We start from the raw sequence: 17,876 nt of genomic DNA, 5'->3' as shown, positions 1-17,876 counted from the left end.
TACCATGCCCTTTGTACTTCGTTCTGTGAGTTGGCCTACCAGATTTGGTCCTTGCATTTTTCTAATCTTCTTTTACACTCATCTGTAGTAGCATGTCTAATTTTCGCTTTCAGTATGAGTCCTCAATTTTCAGATCATACAATTTTGTCTCCTCTTACACTTTTTATCTGTGCTTTTAATATTCTTTATTATGACTGGAAAAGAAAAAGTTAATTCCTTTACAAATTGCCAGAATTTCCTAGGTTTGTTTCCCAAAAAAACTTCACCTATTAGTTCTATGAGCTGAATGCAATCTATTTTCTTGCATACTATTCCTTTTATTCTCAAGTTCTCCCTTTTACCCTTCTGAAGAATGATAAGCTTGCTCTTTCATGATTGCTATCACTCAAATCGCCTTTTACCATCACAGGTTCAGCCATCTCTTTCCTAATCAAGCCTAGGAGCACTTCCCTTCCATTGCTTTTTCTACATTGGGTAATCCTGAACCTATTATATTTGCATGGTCTCCTGAATTTAGTATTTAGCCAGTAAAGTGAAAAGGTTCTAACCAAACGCTATTGTTTGGTAGTATGTGATAAAATGACTGGATGAGCCCATCTCTTGGGACAAGAGCCATCTGCAAAAAAGGGCAGCTTTGGCATCTGTGCCAGTAAAATGAGCATATAGACAGGATCAAAATATCTCCTAGCCATAACTGTAAGCCTTTCCAGGTCACAGCAATTAGCAAAGTGGAAAGGAGATTTATTAAATACTCCTAAGGTGGCTACACAGAGGCACTGTCGTCCCGGGCTTCTTTTGCCAGCACTCTGGTCAGCTGTAAATTGAAATGATTACTCTGACTGTTGAAATAGCTGCTATCACTTAGCATGGCTAGATTCAGTGTTGACACCGCACAAGTTTCAGATATCAAAGCTTTTCTGTATAAATTAGCTCCCTTCAATGTGTGGTCATGCCCCCTCTGCCACTAGCAGCTATTATTCTCTCCTACAGCTGCATTCCAATAAAACAAAAGGAGCACTATAGCAAGGATCAGAGGAGCAACCATATGCACCTGCCACTGCATTTTTATCGCAACTCTAAAGTTAACATAACACTGTCCAATGAATTTCTCTAAGAAATACATACCTACCCACTGTTTATTGCTGAATACATCATATAAATCTAACCAGGAACAAGAAAGGTCTCCAAAAAGCAAATATGGATATCAGTTTGATACAAGTTGGAACTTTTCTCCTCATGTAAAGAAACTGTATTTCAACCTGTTTCCTTTACAAGTCTCCTGAATGTATGGTGCTATTTAACGTTTAAGAATTCTTTAGTATAGCTGCCAAGATTTTAATATGTATATTAACATCTTTACCTGAGGGCAATTGCAAAGGAATACAAGAATTCCTTATGGGAGACCAAGCAACCTTCATGCTACTAAGTCTCCAGAATAGGTCTGAATCTGCTGTATTGTCACCACAGTCTGACTATTCAGGGACCCTAGTTTCATCTCCATGAACTTTACGCAGCACTATTTGCCAGGTCTTTTCCATCCACCAGCAGTCATGAGGTTACAAATCTTTCTGACACCTTGCTGCCCAAGCACCCTAGTCACAGTGTCAACAACCTCTAACTTCTGGGAGCTAAGGGATAGCAAACACTGTGTCAGAAGAGCACAAAGCTGGAGAGAAAATAATCTAATATTGCAAGGGTGCTAGAAATAATAGGGTTTTCAGCAAAGCAGAAAGCCAGAGTAAGGAAGAAAACAGATATCCGCACAGTAGGAATTTCGGTACCGAGCAAAGGAGTGACAAAAAACTCTTAGGAATGAGCTGAGGGCTGGCAGAGAGCAGCAAGGACAAACAGAACCAGAATGGCAGTGGGCAGCTTGAGGAGTGTGCTGCTAGCTAGACGGAGGCAGGAGGGCCCTGAAGTGGTCCCAGACTTCACATGTCCCATCAACACTGGAGCACATGTGGAGAAAAGCTTCCTGCTTCCTCTCCTTCAGGACACATCTCACTGACACGCACGGAAACCATGCTGTAAATCAAGGCAATGTAAAGCAACAGAGACAGTTCAGAATTGCACTACTGCTCCAAAGCAATGTGCTGGTGTGCACAGCTGGACACAGAGTCACACCCACTGCAGCCAGAAGGATGAGACCAGCCTCTGAGGGAGGATCTGCTTTGCAAGATAACAAAGTAGGAGCCTGCCCACATGGAAATAAAGAGTTTTGGGGGTCCTTCCTGGGGAGAGCTCCTAGAACAGCAAGCAGCCCAAGACAGAAAATGATCTTCCAATACATACAACCCAGAATCCAAAAAACTTCTTCGAAAGGCAAAAATTTTAAATTAGAAAAAAAAAATGTCTTGCACATCACTAATTTTCACTGTGGTACTAATCCATTATCTAGACCTACTAAAACAAGTTGATCCAGTTGATTTTCTATGCATTTCTCCCAGCATCTCAGCTGGCCAGCAGACGTGGAAGTAAAGCAGCAGAATCCTCTGATCCTCTTCTCCTTCTCCCACATCTCAAATCAGAAACCATCTCAAACTGTCAAAGCACTGAATGAACTCCAGCAGACTTTACACTAGAGGGAGCTTTTCTCAGAAGGACACACCACCTTGGCATCCTCTTTCTCATTACATTATTTTCAATACATCTACAGGGAAATACATCAGATTCAGTTGAAGTAGTTATCATTTAAACCCTCCAGTTTTGCCAGTTCAAGCATTGCAGCAGGTCAATGGTGTGGGGCAGGAGGGAGTACAAGGAGACGGTACCTGGCAAGTTCTGCCCAGAGATGTGCTCTGGCTGACAAGATAAAGCTCAGCACTGACATATTACTGAGAAGCCTCCGGATACGAACCATGTCCATCCTGCAGCCCCACCAAACTCCCATGTTGAGCTCAAGAGCAACTTTATAGATTACATTTTATACTGACTCAAGAGACCACTCAGAGTTAAGCCGTTAATGAGTACTTTAACAAGGAAAGCTGAGTTAAACCTTCCCTAAGGCTTGTGGCCATCCATTTCAGAAGGCTGAAACCTAGATAACTGTGTTCCTCACCGCTAATACAAATGTTGAACTGGTCTTCAAGTGAATTGTTTTAAAATATTATTTAAACCGAAAGTACTACAAGATGTTAGCAGCTGTCGGGACTTATTCAATTTATTTTCTAAACTCCAGCATACTGTCCCAAAACTGTAAGCTAAACTAGAACAGAAATCCTTACCTGTGAAAGCATTTGTGGCCTGAAAACCAGCTTCCTGCATACTGCTCTCCCAGCGAAGCTTGAGATTCCCGTCTCAACCTGTCCTTACTGGAGACAATTGCTGAGCTTGTTGCTGTCAAGTCACTTCCATCTTAGCTCATCGGAGTCCATTTCTCTTTCCATTTCCATATTTGGCACCATCCAGTTACCACCTGATCCCAGGTCTTTCAATCTGTACACAGAAGGGATCTGCACTGAACCTAAATAGGAAGCGTTGGACAGTTCCATCAACCAGCCAGCCAGAGGATCTGTGCCATGATGAATGTGAAAATGAAGCAAATCGCCTCTCAAGACTTTCTTTGTCTTTTACAATTAAGTTCTAATCCTGTGTTCATCCAGCAACATTTTTTCAGGTCTTGGCCAATGGTGATGTTCAATTGTCTCTCCTCTCTTGTGTTCCTCTCCCCTCAGGCACACTCACTGAGAAATTAAAAAAGAAGAGATTATGTTTCTGATGACCTGTAGCAACACTAAAATTAACAGACTCCAGGGAACAAAAACCCAAAATACATTATCAGGGATTGATTGTACACATTAAAGGAGGCAAAGAAGGCAAATCTTGCGATTTTGCTGAGATGCAAAGTGTGACCACACAGCTCTTTGAAGTGCAAAGAGGAACAGTGCTGAGGGTGTCATATGCATCTCTGAGAACATGATATGATTTACATTTCAAAAGCCATATTTAGCAGAGATGGGGGCAGCAATACAATAACAAAATTGCAGTTAAAAGGGAAAAGGAAAAATACTAAAGGCTCTCAAGTCTAGTCTATTCAAAACCTCAGTGAAATTATTAGCATTTCATGGAGCTGCTTCCCTCCTTTTCTGGAGCAGGAAAAAAGAATGCTGTGTGCCAACACTATATATGCCGTTCTTACAGTCTTCTGTGGTTAAAAACCTTTGTATGTCTTGCTGTGGATTATCAAACTTTTTATGTCTTGCTGGTGCTTATCTATTTAAAATCTCAGTTGTAAAACAGATGACGCAATTCAGATGCCTTCAGACATTTGGTAAGGCTAAAAACACCCACAGGCTACACAACAGAAAGGTGGTTACGTTTTTCTTGATACTGCTGCTTCTGCACAGCATCGATACCTGCAGCTCACCGAAACCCACGGTTGTTCCACAACCAGTTTTTAAAAACCAGGATACAATTAGTCTCATGGGGTGAAGGCAAACAGCAGATAGGCACACGTTTAGGGAGAAAATTATTTTAGAAAACAAATAAGAAAGAAAGGAGGACTTGGAGGAGAACCCACTCCCTCCTCAGACATCCTGTTCCCTCACATAATGATGCCTGGCTCGCTATCTCCCAACTCAGTGGCACAGTCAGGTTGAAACTACATCTGTGATGATCTTATGACCTACTAATGGATTTTAGATATAAGTCCAGCCAGGGCTTGCAGTGCTGGATTGGACTCAAGGTCCCCCAGCTGGAACAGCCCACATCAGAGTATGCCAGTGTCACTGCCAGTCCCAGCACCCGCTGCTTCAGAGAACAGTGCAAGACCCAGCTCAGCAGGCAGGTGAGAATAATCCACCACTTGCTACCCAGCCACTTCACCCTTTACCCTGACCTGCAAGATCTAGAGACTAGCTTATACCTGAAGCTAAGTCTGAATATCCCAGATGGTCCATAACTGCAGAGAGGACTCACATGCTCCTTGGGGTACAGTCAGCCGGCCCTCAAGGGCTTCATTAGGAATCTGCCTTTGGGGGAAGAAAGGATCTCTTCTCAGGTGTGTCACTGAAGCCAAGTAAGCCTGACACCTGATGAATGTCATTTCCCTCAGAACACCGTGAATGAAAGCTAGCTGCTATCAAAGATGAATCTTAATGATGTTGCTGCCTTTTTTCCCCCAAATTTTGTTATGCAGTATTACTGAAGAACACACGTTTTTGTCTCAAAACACAGCACAGGAATGACTGATTAGTTACTTGTATTCAAATCTAGCAATTTGCATTCAAATCAAATGAGGTTACAGAACAGATTTAAGATGTTTTCCCCATTTCTTACCCAAACATCTCAACCTAATAGAGAAGAAAGTGGAAATTAAGAAGGCAAAAGAAAAAAAAAGCCTTTACATGTAGTATCTTCTATCAGAAAACACTGCATAAAAATTTTTAGAATAGTGCTTAAAATGTCATTATTCCTGAATGTTATGTAGGTCCTTGAGACGCTTTTCCAACCCTTTGAAGTGCACTATGCAACTAATAACCATTTCATATGAGGTTATATTATTCTAAAATACATACAATTGAGCAAGTATAATATACATACACAGCAGCACATATTTCTTTTGAGTCTTAACATTGTGCTAACTATTCTGTAATGACTGCAGATGGACGCTGCACTCATTTCCCAAGCTTTTTCTCTAGAGGCCCGAGTTTCTTCTATATTTATAAAAGCAGGTCCATATTTGCATTCGCATTTCCAGTCTTGTACCTTCTGATTTTGGTTTACAAATCCACAATTTTGATGCCTTCTATTTTCAACATTACCATCTCCCCATCTTAGAGATGTTCACGAGACGTGCACTAACACCTTAGCATCCAGGGAAGTTCTCCTATTGTTACACCTAGGCAGTAGATATAATAAATTCTGATTCTTAGAAGAGTAAAATATTTCCTGAAAATTAACATTTTATTAAAAGAATAATTATTTTCCACATCTTCAACTGTTCTGCTGAACTAGTTAAGAACCCAATAGTGCTGAAGAAACTCTATGACACTTATTTCAGTAACCACTGCTTCTTCAGACAGAAAGATGTAATTTTAATAACATTACGGGACAGTGAAACACTTACAGAGTTCATTCAGACCTGAACATTTAAAAGATAGTGCACTGCATCAGGTTTAAGTCCTCCCTTAAGGACTCAAGTGAAATTAGATACTGATATCTCTTGATTGCCCTAAGTGATCATTTTCTATCACTGCAAAAGCACTCTTCTCCTCTGGCAGATAATGAACTCAGAGGTGGCTGGCAGGATGTAAGGAACTAGAGCTTGTTGGGCCTCATCACAACTCAAAACCAAGTTCAGTACTTATTAAAAAAATCATATTTACAGCCATGTAGGCTATTTAATGATAGTTTCATTAGGCAGACTTTAATCAGTCCCATTTGCACAAGAATTTCAAGTCTCTCAGATTACAAATGCATCCAGATGACAAAGCAGCCCAGCCCATACCACAGCAAATCAGGAAAACAGCAAATTCAGCATGTAGAGCTATGACCTTTCTATTGTACTTCACATTATGCAGAAATTTTCCATTAAAGCTGAGCTTATGTTTAAAGGGAGGAAGTCTGTGTTTGTTTCCTAACAGACTGGCATGTTTGTATGCACGGAACGGGTCAGGACCTCTGCTGTCACATTTCAGTGTGGCTCAGCCAGCTCCAGTGAAGTTATGTGTTTATCCTTTTATACTAGCGTGGTGCAAAAATGCTAAACCAACTTGCTTAAAGGGTCGAAAAGTGAAAATGTGTATCTGAAAAAGAGAGCAGAAAATAAACAATACTGGCAGAACTATAATAAGGTGTGATCTTTGATATTACTTTTATTTTTCACAACCTGCAGAGACCCCAGTGAGAACACATCCCATTATACTGATTAGATGGCAAGACAAAATGAAAGACCAGAGATTTTCACTTTGCTCCATCTGTTGCCTCCTTTCCAATTGCAACAGGAACTCTGCTTCCACTTCTGCTTTTATTCATCCACTGCAGTGTTATATGAGTCTCAGAAGCAAACCAAAGCAAGCCATTGTGTTGTATCAATATGTAGCTGTGCCATAAAGATTTTCAGCTATTATGCACTTACATGATGGAATACCTAGAGAAAAATCAAATCCATTTGTTTTCATCCTCTCCACTTTTTTCAGATTTGGTCCTGGGAAAGACATCAACATCTGAACCTCACATAAATTGCAAACAGCAAATATTTTGACTATTTAACACCTTATGTGACCATACTCTCATGGTATATTTAGCTAGTAAACCTGTTATTTCTCTTTTCTAAACATATGAAGATGCAGCATTAATAAAGGGTCACTGTAAAAAAGAATCGGAGAGAGGAAAGTAAGCAAAGAGTACAATTAAATCCTGCATTAATATCTACATTTTATGAAGTATTGTGCAATCATCAGCCAGGACCAAGCCTGGAGGAACTTGCACTGAAAGAAGAAGTGAAATACTGTTTTTTCCAATACTGATATTTCTGTAATGCCTTGAAAAACTGAAAAGCACTGGCTGACATGCAAATGCTACAGACTGAGGTTTTTTTCCATTTCCTTTCTCTATATACAGTCTGCTTCTCTGGCCACATGCTTTTGGTTCTCACACAGGCATTAAGAACTCATCGGATGTGCTGCCAGAGGGGCTACAGTCATGGGAAGCATTTCCTGTGATAGCCCTTGGCATCCTTTAGGATGCTAAAGTACAGCATTTCACTAAGGTGTATAACACATTTCCTAACAGGACTATCTGTAGACTAAGCCCACACATTTACATTTTTGAGAAAGTTACTGAACAGCTTGTTTAATTTAAATAATAAACAGTGGTTTAATTTAATTTAATCAAGGGAGGACTTGTGCTTGAATTTCTAGCTTTCAGGTGAAAGAAGTGTAAAAGGGGAGAGAGCTTGAGCTACCCTGCCCTGCTCTCACTGTGGTCGCTGCAGAAGGCAGGTGCCGACAAGGGCAGACCCCAGTGGGAGGTCGGATGCTGCCGGCACCGACCCTCTCCATGGATGAAAGGAGGACAGAAGCAAGGCGGGCTGAGCTGGTAGCATGACTCCAGCTCAACGGGAGATTTAAGCATGTCTCCAAATTCAAGGAAATAAGTCATCTCATTGAAGCCCAGACAAGTACTGAACCATTCACATGCTTAAACACTTAGCTGAAGTAATGTCTATGCTTCCTATATGTTAAGGCAGCATCGACTTGGATATATCTTTAAGGTATCTTTTCTGGCTGGAAAAACATTTGCGATATTTTGTTGTTACAAAACTGGGTTTTTAAAAATACATTTTAAAGTTTGCTAAAGCAATTTAAAATGAAGCACTTGTGCACACATATAGCTCACCTCTCCAACTCCTTTTGTACTTACCAAGTTTTCCAGGCCTTGGTTTTGCTTCTCATAGAGATATATTAATATCTACCAATCATACCTAATCTTTTTCAGTGGCAAGGCCTGCATTTTACTGTGTGATCCTTATTTATTTTATTTACTTCTATAATTTGTCTTTCTTCCAATATAGCATTGCATCAGTGCTAAGTGAATCCTGGTTCTTGAGAAATCCATAACTCAAAGACCACTTAAAAAACTCAAGGTGACTTCCACAGGAGACCATACACAAATCAAACAGAAAACCAGATGTTCAAAATATGTTTATCTAATTGCATCTTTTTCACACACACATACAGATAATTTGTTTTTACTTTCTACCTTCAATGTTTGTACAGGTCAGTTGTGACTTTTCAAACAGTTGCTGTATTTCACTTTTTTGGTGCGTTTCAGTGACATACAAAATGAGTTTGTATGTTAAGTTATATGCATTTATATTCCTAGAGACATTTTCAGATACTCTTAAGCTTGTTTAGGAATAGTGTCCAAGCTTCTTCTTACTTCATTTTTGTTACAGCACTCCCCAAATTGGGGCAAACAGAGGACAACAGAAGTGAGGTGTAGTCTTTCTGCATTAGCTGAAGCGGGAAACTGGTCTTGAAAAGAGGGAACACGGCCAAACCCCAGCAGCGTTTTTTTCTAGCCTGTTAAGAAAATGTTCTATAAAGCAAAATATATCCCCAATGCCAGCACCCACTGCAAAAGACACTACAGACAAGGTCCAGTTTAAAAGAAAGATGATGAATGTTTTGGTACAGACACTTCTTCTCCTCCTCTTCCTCCCATTTATTTCTTTTTGGAATGAAGCAACAAACTGAACTGATGAAAAAAAAAGTTGGTCTGTTTAGTACCTCCATGACAAAGTGAATAGCCTCTAGTAATCAGATAGCAAGGTATATTTCACATGAAAAAAATCCTATAAATAACTGATAACACAAAGGAGTATGACACATTTCCTTCCATTAATCTTGTTAAGTGAAATAATTAATTTGGGTCCCCTATTTTCTATCTTGGCAAACAAACTAAAAAGCCATACATTTTACTATGGCTGTGCTGGCAGACTGCAGTAAAATCCCGGTGGAAAACTTAGTACTAAGATCTTTGTGACAAGTTACTGGATCTGGATGAGATAATTATTGGGAGAAGCTGTACAAGCTGTGTTTCACAGTGCAAATAAGAAGATTGTATTGTATATTTTTGGACCTTAATAAAACTATAATTAGCGGAAGCTGTCAAGAGAAATCATTAATCATGTTGCTCTATGAACCTGACCAGTCAAAGAAAAACCTGAGTTCTGAATTTTATTTGCCAAAATAACAAAAAGGTAGTAAGAGCAGAATCCAGTCTCAATATTTTTGCAGAGGAACAAAGGGTTAATATTTGAATTTGCAGATGGCTGGTAATAGCAAAAATTACACTAAACAGATTGAAAAAAAGATGACAAGTTTTTGACTGGTGTTTCTGTGACTTGTAGGAGAAATGAGCAGTTGCCAGAAACCATGGGGATTCTGCATATCTGAAGACTTTGAGTATCCAACATCCAGCTACACTCCAAAGGGTATTTAGCAACCCTGCACACCACTGGAAAATCTGTGGTTGTGAGTCACAGCTGCAGAACATGACCACCCCGACAAGCAGCAGTAGGATAGGGAAGTTACTCATTTAACTCTGCTGTGCCATGTAGGATGTGCGAGCAAGGAGGTAACACCTTAGAAGAACACAACATGGCCACTGCCGATTTGCTGTTAGACCATTATCAGTGTGGAGCCACGCGTAAGATGGAAGATACAGTTCTCTCCTTCTCCACTCCCACAGAAATCCACTGCCACTTCAACAAAATGTTTGTTCTGGCTCCCTTTCACCTCATCCTGAGAACCCACTACCCAGACACAATCACTGTATATTGTTTACAAGCTCTCTACTTCCCAAGCGTGCATCACACAATTCCTAACTTTCCATCAGCCAGTGCAAGCTGCCCAAGCTCTTTATTTAGGTTTTTAGGTGTAACAGGAGCACATGGTGCCAGCCATCACCACTGATACACCTTGCATAAGAAAAGCAAATGGGCAGTGCTTTTCTCCTGCAGCAATTATGACATATGTTAAATATATGTTAAATATATCCATCATCCCTAGCAGATCCAGTGGCAGCCTTCCACTTTCCACTGACAGCATCTTCTGGGCAAGGGCATCACATCCATCACAGAAAGGGTGCACAGATGATACCAACCTCTCCCACTGCATTGGTTAGACCAGCCAAAACTCCTATTACACACAATAAAGATACAAACACACATACCTACTCTGTTCATTAAAAGCAGACTGTGTGGATCTAGCCAAGCTGCACTTTGTTTCTCAAGGTAGAAATATCTGTACTCTGATTGTTCTGGAAAGAAAATGCAGAAGACATTATCTCTCATGTGAAAATCTCAAGCAGCTTATGGACATGGAATGGCACAGTACTCCCACAGTATTGTAGGCTGTGGAAGTAACATATATGGCAATCTGAAAATTCAGAGATTAATAGAAGGAGTTATCCAACATTACTCCAATTTCTGTCAAAACTTTTGGTATGAATGAAAAAGCACAACACAGTGCTCCTTTTTACAAATGCAAAATGCAGAAGAGAACAGTGCTAACTGCAATGAAAAATGAACTGATGCTGAAGAGCCACTCAAGGGGCATGGAAGCTGCTGAAGAACAAAACTACTATCTTGGAGAATATAACTACTCCTTGTACAGCACTTGGGTTTGCTACATACACCTCTGGGAAGCGAGCATGCTCAGCCACTCTCAAGAAGGATATAGCATCCTATGCACTTGGGCCCTCTTCTGCTAAAGAGTAAAACATGAATTATACAAATGAATTAGCATAAAGTGCCACCATATTATTTGAACAATCACTGATAAGAATTTTCTAACTTTCTCGAAGGCTGTATCAGTCACTGCAATTAAGGTCCACCTGCTGTGAACTGTTCAGGAGGGCAAGGACCATAAGAGAAAAGTCCACTAGTATTTTATACACAGTACTAAACAAAGCTAGTTCTGGTTTCCTGTGAATCAAGCCATGCCACAGAATTTCATGTGGTTTATTGACAGTGTCTCAGGAGCCAACATCATCTGCATGCTGCACGAAGAAACGCAAATGAACATTACCCAGACAAGCAATACTCAATCTGAAGAAAATGTTGACAGCACTGAGCACATCAGCTGCAGGGTGTTCCCAGCACTATTGGGAGACACTGGAGACATTGGCATTCTGCAATATAACTGCAGTCTGTGCAATTCAGTGTATGCCTCTTCTAACCTAAAGAAGGTGTCCAACTATTTAAGACTGCACAAATCTGTTTCACTTTTAGTATAGCAGAAAACTTGAAAAGATGTGTGACTACATCCAGAAAGGACCCTTGTTATAACAAATACCTAAAATTTCTCCTATAAGAACTGCACCAGATTTTAGACGACTGAAAAATCTTGAGGTTTGCTGATCCATACTCTACCAGTTTCGATTTTCACACTAAACTACAACCCACGTGAAGCAAAAAGTTTTAACCTCCTGTTTGCCTCTGTTAAGACCAGGTCTCCATTTTGACCAATATCTTAAAAACCCGATAAATTTAAATAGCATCTCCATCATGCTGAGCTCTGAACTCAATTAAACAATCCAGAGACCCAAACCGTTGCTTCAACATCGTCTCCACATGCTCTGCTTTGCAGAGCATCCACTTGAATGTTATCCTCTGAATGACACTAGATAACTAGATAAATATGTCTCAGAAGCCATATTCAAGCAAAACATTATCCTATGTCCATGGTGGTTTTGCCCATGCCAGACCAAGGAAAATGAACTCTGCTTTATTACTAAATAATCTAGACAACACTGAAGAAAGTGCTCCTTCTGCATTTACATGTGTGCACTTCTAAGACCATAGTCAATGGGGCATAAATAATTGCCACAGTAAATCTTAGTTACAACTAATAACACAATTTTACTCCAACTTTCAACATGGAAATGAGGAAAGGAATAAAATAATGGGTTAATGTTTCTTGTATTTTTCTTGGACTTGGTACATTGGACTTCATATTTCTTGTCATGTTATTTGATCTCTCCAGGCTTCCCATCCTGTCAGTAAAGTGCATATAACTTCTACTTGTGGATTAAGGAGCTATAAAATGCTTAGGGAACAGAGGTGTTGCTGGTAAAACAGACAGTAAATGCTAAAGCAGAGTTTTGATTAATTTGTTCTCGAGAGAGTATATCATTATGCAAATCCAAACCAACTCTATTAGCACCATAAAATCATGCCAAAGAAATTCTTTTAACTAAGTAACAGGTCAATGATTCTTTATTTTCAGGTAATACCAACAACACATACTCTGCTTTAAGCCTGGCCTTCTTCAAAAAATCTGTTGGAAAACCACTGACAGAACACAAAAACTCACAGGGAGAGCACAGTTGGAAAGCAGTATCCTGAGGTGATAGGCTAAATCTCATGTCCCAGAGAACTACACAGTTCATTCTCTACAAAACTCTCATTATTCAACATAGAAAAAGCAAAGAGGCTATTTTTTCTTCTGCTTGGAGGACAGCTTTTTACATAAACAAACTGCATAAAGGCATGGGAAGTACTGCTGTTATCAGTTAAATCTGTGAAATTCCCTAAACTGAGAAGTTCTTGCTTAGCATAAATGTAAGAGAATTTCAACTCACTCACTTCAGCTGTAATTCTAAGAACACCATGTGTGTGTTTGCGTAACCTAATGCCTTACCTAATTTTTTACCAATGTTTTTTAATAACAGATATATTTTAATATACCCTTGTATTTTAAAATCATTCTTGCTGTGCTCATACACAATGTCTGCATGCAACTGAGGTATGGAACTGCATGGAACCGAAGCCTGTCAGCAACACAACATTGACAGCACCTTCTTTAATAATGGGAGGGGTTGACTAAACAAGTAAAAAATTGGTATTTTTATCAAAGACAATTGGGCTGGGTTTTTTTCAAGAAAACATCCCATTCAACTGTTCTCTTCTCATACTATCTATGTATTTAGGGAAATCTGATCTCTCTGGTTTTGTGTTTCACAATATCCTTTTAAGTACGAACCCCATAGTTTACTTTCAAATATCCATAAGATTACTGTGTGGTATTTCAAGCCTACGTGTCAGTCTTCTCCCCCGCCACAACCCTCTGCAATAAACACAGATTCCTAGAGGAAGGGCCTACACAGTTGTAATTTATAAATAATTATGAACTGTAATTAAAGCTTCACAGCCACAAACGGAAACACTGCAATCTCATATTAGAAGAAAATAATGATATTTGCAGATGAACAATCATTATCTTCCTTGTTCAGCCAGAGTTGCAGCTTTGTATTTTCCAGCTGTTAACCTATCATCAGTCTTACTATAAAAAAAAGACTACTTTTCACCTTTTTTCCTTTTAAAACAAGTGGAAAATATAATGACAGTCTGACTTTGTCCCTTTGATAATTAAGCTTCCAATATCATGGAATGTTCTCTAACAGGAGCATCTGCATGCTGCATTGCAGCCCTACAGTTAAGAAAGTATTGGACTTTTTAATAAAATAGAATAAAAACCCAAACATCTGGGCATGAAAGATTCACGGAAAGGGAGAAACTGTTTTCCTTTCAAAATATTCCAGAGACAGCAAATCTCATCCAAATAAAATGTAGTTTTTCTGCTGAGGAAGCAGCTGGAACCAATGATGCTGATGATTCTTACTGCACTATATCCTGCTGCAAGACACAAACCTATTTAGAGGAAACAGAGGGAAAAGTAGGAAAATCCCACCTGTAATAATCTACTACACAGTTAAAAGCTCCTGATAGTGCAACCCATTCCCATGCCCAAGGAACAGGCAGATGGGTGTACATAAGTTCTTTCTGCTAACAGCGCTGGCAGAAAAGGGCTTCATATCAACACTTCAAATACTGAAAAGAGAAAACAGGACAAAAATAAAACAAGAAACACTAAGATCCCAGAAGAGTTAAATAGCTAGAATTTTGGATCAACAATTTGAGCATCTTATATAACACAGTTTATCATATGGTACCCAGTCACTCATGCATCAAGAGCAGAAACTGGGTTAACTACGAAATTTCTCAGAAACAAACTGAAACCTTGATTTTAAAACACTTCTAAATGTGCCAAATACTTCAGTACACTGTTCAAAGTTAATTACCATCAAACTAAATATCTATGCTTCGCGTTCTTTTTAAATGCAAAATCCGTGGGGCTGTATTCTGATCCTGCAAATGGCACTGTAAGGCTATGTCTTTCTGTAAGGCTATGCAGTATTTCTTCATATCCCTGACCCTAAGGGAACATGAAGGTGTCAGAAAATGTTTCTGAAGGAGGATGGTCATCCCAGAACCCACAGGTAAAATGGAATCTTCCACTTGGCAATGACACGCAGACTTGACTGCACCATCCCACCTCCGGCTCAAAGGGATATATACACCATACCCCAGGGACCACTGCCTGCCCTCCTATCTTCTGGGACAGCAGACAAACATCAAGGGCTACTGTCACTGAGGGAACAACCCCAGAGGAACTGCACCAGGTCTGTCTGCCAATGGCAAATGGAAGAATTTTTTTCAGAGTCCCATTTTATGGAACGAATAAATTGCTCTCCAGTACAATGCATAAGCTAGCAAGACTAATTCCGATTTACCTAGACATTTTTCTGACTCTTCTTACCTCTTTTAGCTTAACGCTCGTCGTCTTGGGTTTATTGGTGCTCTGTTTTTAAATAACATGCAAGAAAAAACAACTAAAACGATGCAAAAAATCTGTTCCCTAGCATGATGACAGAACTAAAATCAAACCTACCAACCCCGGCATGTTAATTCAGTACCCGTTACGGATCTGTAATGGGCCATTTTTGATCACCTATCTTCACAATTCTAAAAGTCAAAGGTTTTGCCCGTTACATCATGTTATACATCAAAATACATGGATGTAACCCCCTTTTTCCGTCTGTTGAGACTTCATGAGATGATGAAGCTCTACATTTATTTTAGAGTTAAAAAAAGGCTCTGGGCTTTTTTATTAAAATCATACAGAATTCACAGTGAAAAAAAATTATCAAATATGCATTTGCAGAGAGAACTACATGGATTTTTAACAAATAACCAAACCAAATTTACATTGTGGCTAGAAGCAAACATGCCAGTTCAGAGGGGTATTTTTTTAGTAACACTATCACTTCAGGAAACTATTAAAATAGCACAAACTTAAAAGCAGCATTGGCAAAAACTGAATGCAGTTCAACTCCAGTTTTCAACTAAATGCCTTTTTTGCACGCATATGCTTCGCCTTCCATATTCAGGCGCCAAACTGCACTTATAACAAATCTGAACTGACAATGCCAAATATTAATTGAAACACACAAGAGAAGTTGGGCAACGCAAGAGCATTTTATAGAGAAGTTGATAGTACTCACAGCTGGGATAAACCTCCACCCCTACAAGTGAGAAAGGGGTCTAGTTTCCTGATTTTATTTTAATCCTTCCTTCAAAAACCAGACAAAGCTGCTAAATTAAAAAAACAAATAACACTGGAAAGATTTTCCTCATCTAAAAAATCTTTCTGTTCAAAGCCCATGAACAGTCTGCCAAGTGGTGATATCAGGGGGAAAAAAAGTTATTTTCATTCTCTTAATGAATGAATACACATTCCTTGTCCCAATTCAGAGGAGCTTTCTTGCAGCCTCTTTATATGTCAGCAACATGCAAAAACCTCTCATCACTGCAAGAGCTACACAAAGTGTTGCTGAAAATTGTCTGTATTGGTGTACAGAGTTGCGTGTAAATGTCTTTGTAAAAATCCCTAGGCACACCATGTCTGCAATAAATGTTCTTTTAGGCCACTTCATGGCATCTGTGCAGACATTTTTCTGCTTAAAGAGAACACTAATTTACATTGAAAGAAAAAATAACCTCACAACAATACGATGCAGTCCTCGCCAAGTGGTTTTGCTGAGATCCGTGAATGGAATAGAGGGAAAGCAGAGCTACAAAAATATCTGGAAATAAACACACAGCATTGAAATTAAAATCTGTTAGCAATACCTGACATCTAACTTTTAAAATTCAGGCTGTTCTCTGTTATTCCACGTAGCTGGACGAAAAATTCCCTACTTCACTGTTATACATGCTCTGTAGGAAAGCATGCACATGGAAGTTAAGGCTGGGTGGCTGATGGGTGATAGCACAGGGTGGCCATCAGCCACGTGTCAAAATCATTTGCTTATACTTGGTTTTGGGAAGGCAAAAAGATCATCTGAAATGGAGGAGCGTCACTCTGTCTCTGTTTCCAACTGATTCTTGGCTCCTTGGATGAGCTCATCAATAAAACATCACTGCTTGTAACAGCCATGTGGTCCATAGAGAACTACGTCAAGATTATGGATGTCACTAAAAAGGCATGGCCCTCAACTATTTTCCAAATGTATTATGTAAACAAATGTATATACTTCTGCAACCAGCTGAATCACAGCAGAAGTAAACTTTTAGTTTTGTTTCCCTACCGAAGTTTTTAACTTCAAAACTTACTTACAATCTACAAAGTACACTATAACATAGCTGCAAAAAAAGCACACCTCTATAATGACAGTGAAAATGTAAAATGTAACTGCTGCACCTATTCCCCTTGGGAATGCTGCAGATGTTGGGCAAATGCCCTCTGCTCACATGATTAAAACAAACAAATCACTCACTGTGCTGAAACTTTATAAGCTCTTCTATTATCTTTTATAGCTTAATTTGAGCACTGAGAATATCTAGAGTGCTTTGCAGCACATCAATAAGAGACAATTTGCTTTATAAAGTTTATCATTATTACTATACTGCCTGCATCAGCTCATTGTAGTCAAGTGGGGGGGGGTTATTTTAAAAAATTTTCATTAGACCAAGACTTGACTTTTTCAGTGATAAAGGTGGTGATAGTTCTTGAGGTCTCTTTCACAAGATCGCTGCTATTTTCCATAGAGACCGTTACTAATAAAACTGCTGAAAGAATCTTCTCTGAAGTCATGAAGCATCATAGGCTTGACTGTGCTACTATTTCCCTCACTACAAAGAGTGGTCTCTGAAGTCTGAAGAGTGCTACTAGAAATTAAGAAAACAGTACTGGAAGCAGCAGCTGGCAAACAAGGGAACTTTCCAACTTTTAAACAAACTCTAGTATTTCATACAGTAGTCTGGCTACTTTATAGCTTACATCAATCTTTATCCTGTAACTAGAGCTGAACCTGATCTGGATTCAGCCATTTGCAGGATTTGAAGACAGACATGAAAGAACACACACACGCAGCAGAATCCAGACTGATACCAGCAGCTTTCACCATCACCATAACAATCCCTTAGGGCACAATCCTATTCCTCCTCTGTAAAAAAATCTCTGTGCTAGTGAATGTGCTAACACAGCTGTAACAGTATAAAGGTCCATAACTGGGATGGGTTG

The 17,876-nt window shown here is 39.4% G+C and overlaps 1 protein-coding gene across 5 annotated transcripts in view; it reads right to left on the bottom strand.

Moving 5' to 3' along the window:
* LDLRAD4 (low density lipoprotein receptor class A domain containing 4) overlaps positions 1 to 17,876 on the bottom strand; it is a 274,476-nt gene that overhangs the window by 169,143 nt on the left and 87,457 nt on the right. For all 5 annotated transcript variants that reach the window (XM_032691869.1, XM_032691842.1, XM_032691851.1 and 2 more), the window contains one exon: positions 3,225 to 3,683. In XM_032691869.1, the coding sequence (XP_032547760.1) occupies positions 3,225 to 3,264 (40 nt within the window). In that variant the 5' untranslated portion in view covers positions 3,265 to 3,683. The remainder of the gene's footprint in view (positions 1 to 3,224; positions 3,684 to 17,876) is intronic.

This window comes from Chiroxiphia lanceolata, chromosome 1, assembly GCF_009829145.1.
Source record: "Chiroxiphia lanceolata isolate bChiLan1 chromosome 1, bChiLan1.pri, whole genome shotgun sequence".
Lineage (NCBI taxonomy): Eukaryota > Metazoa > Chordata > Aves > Passeriformes > Pipridae > Chiroxiphia > Chiroxiphia lanceolata.
This window is presented reverse-complemented; position numbering and strand designations above follow the sequence as displayed.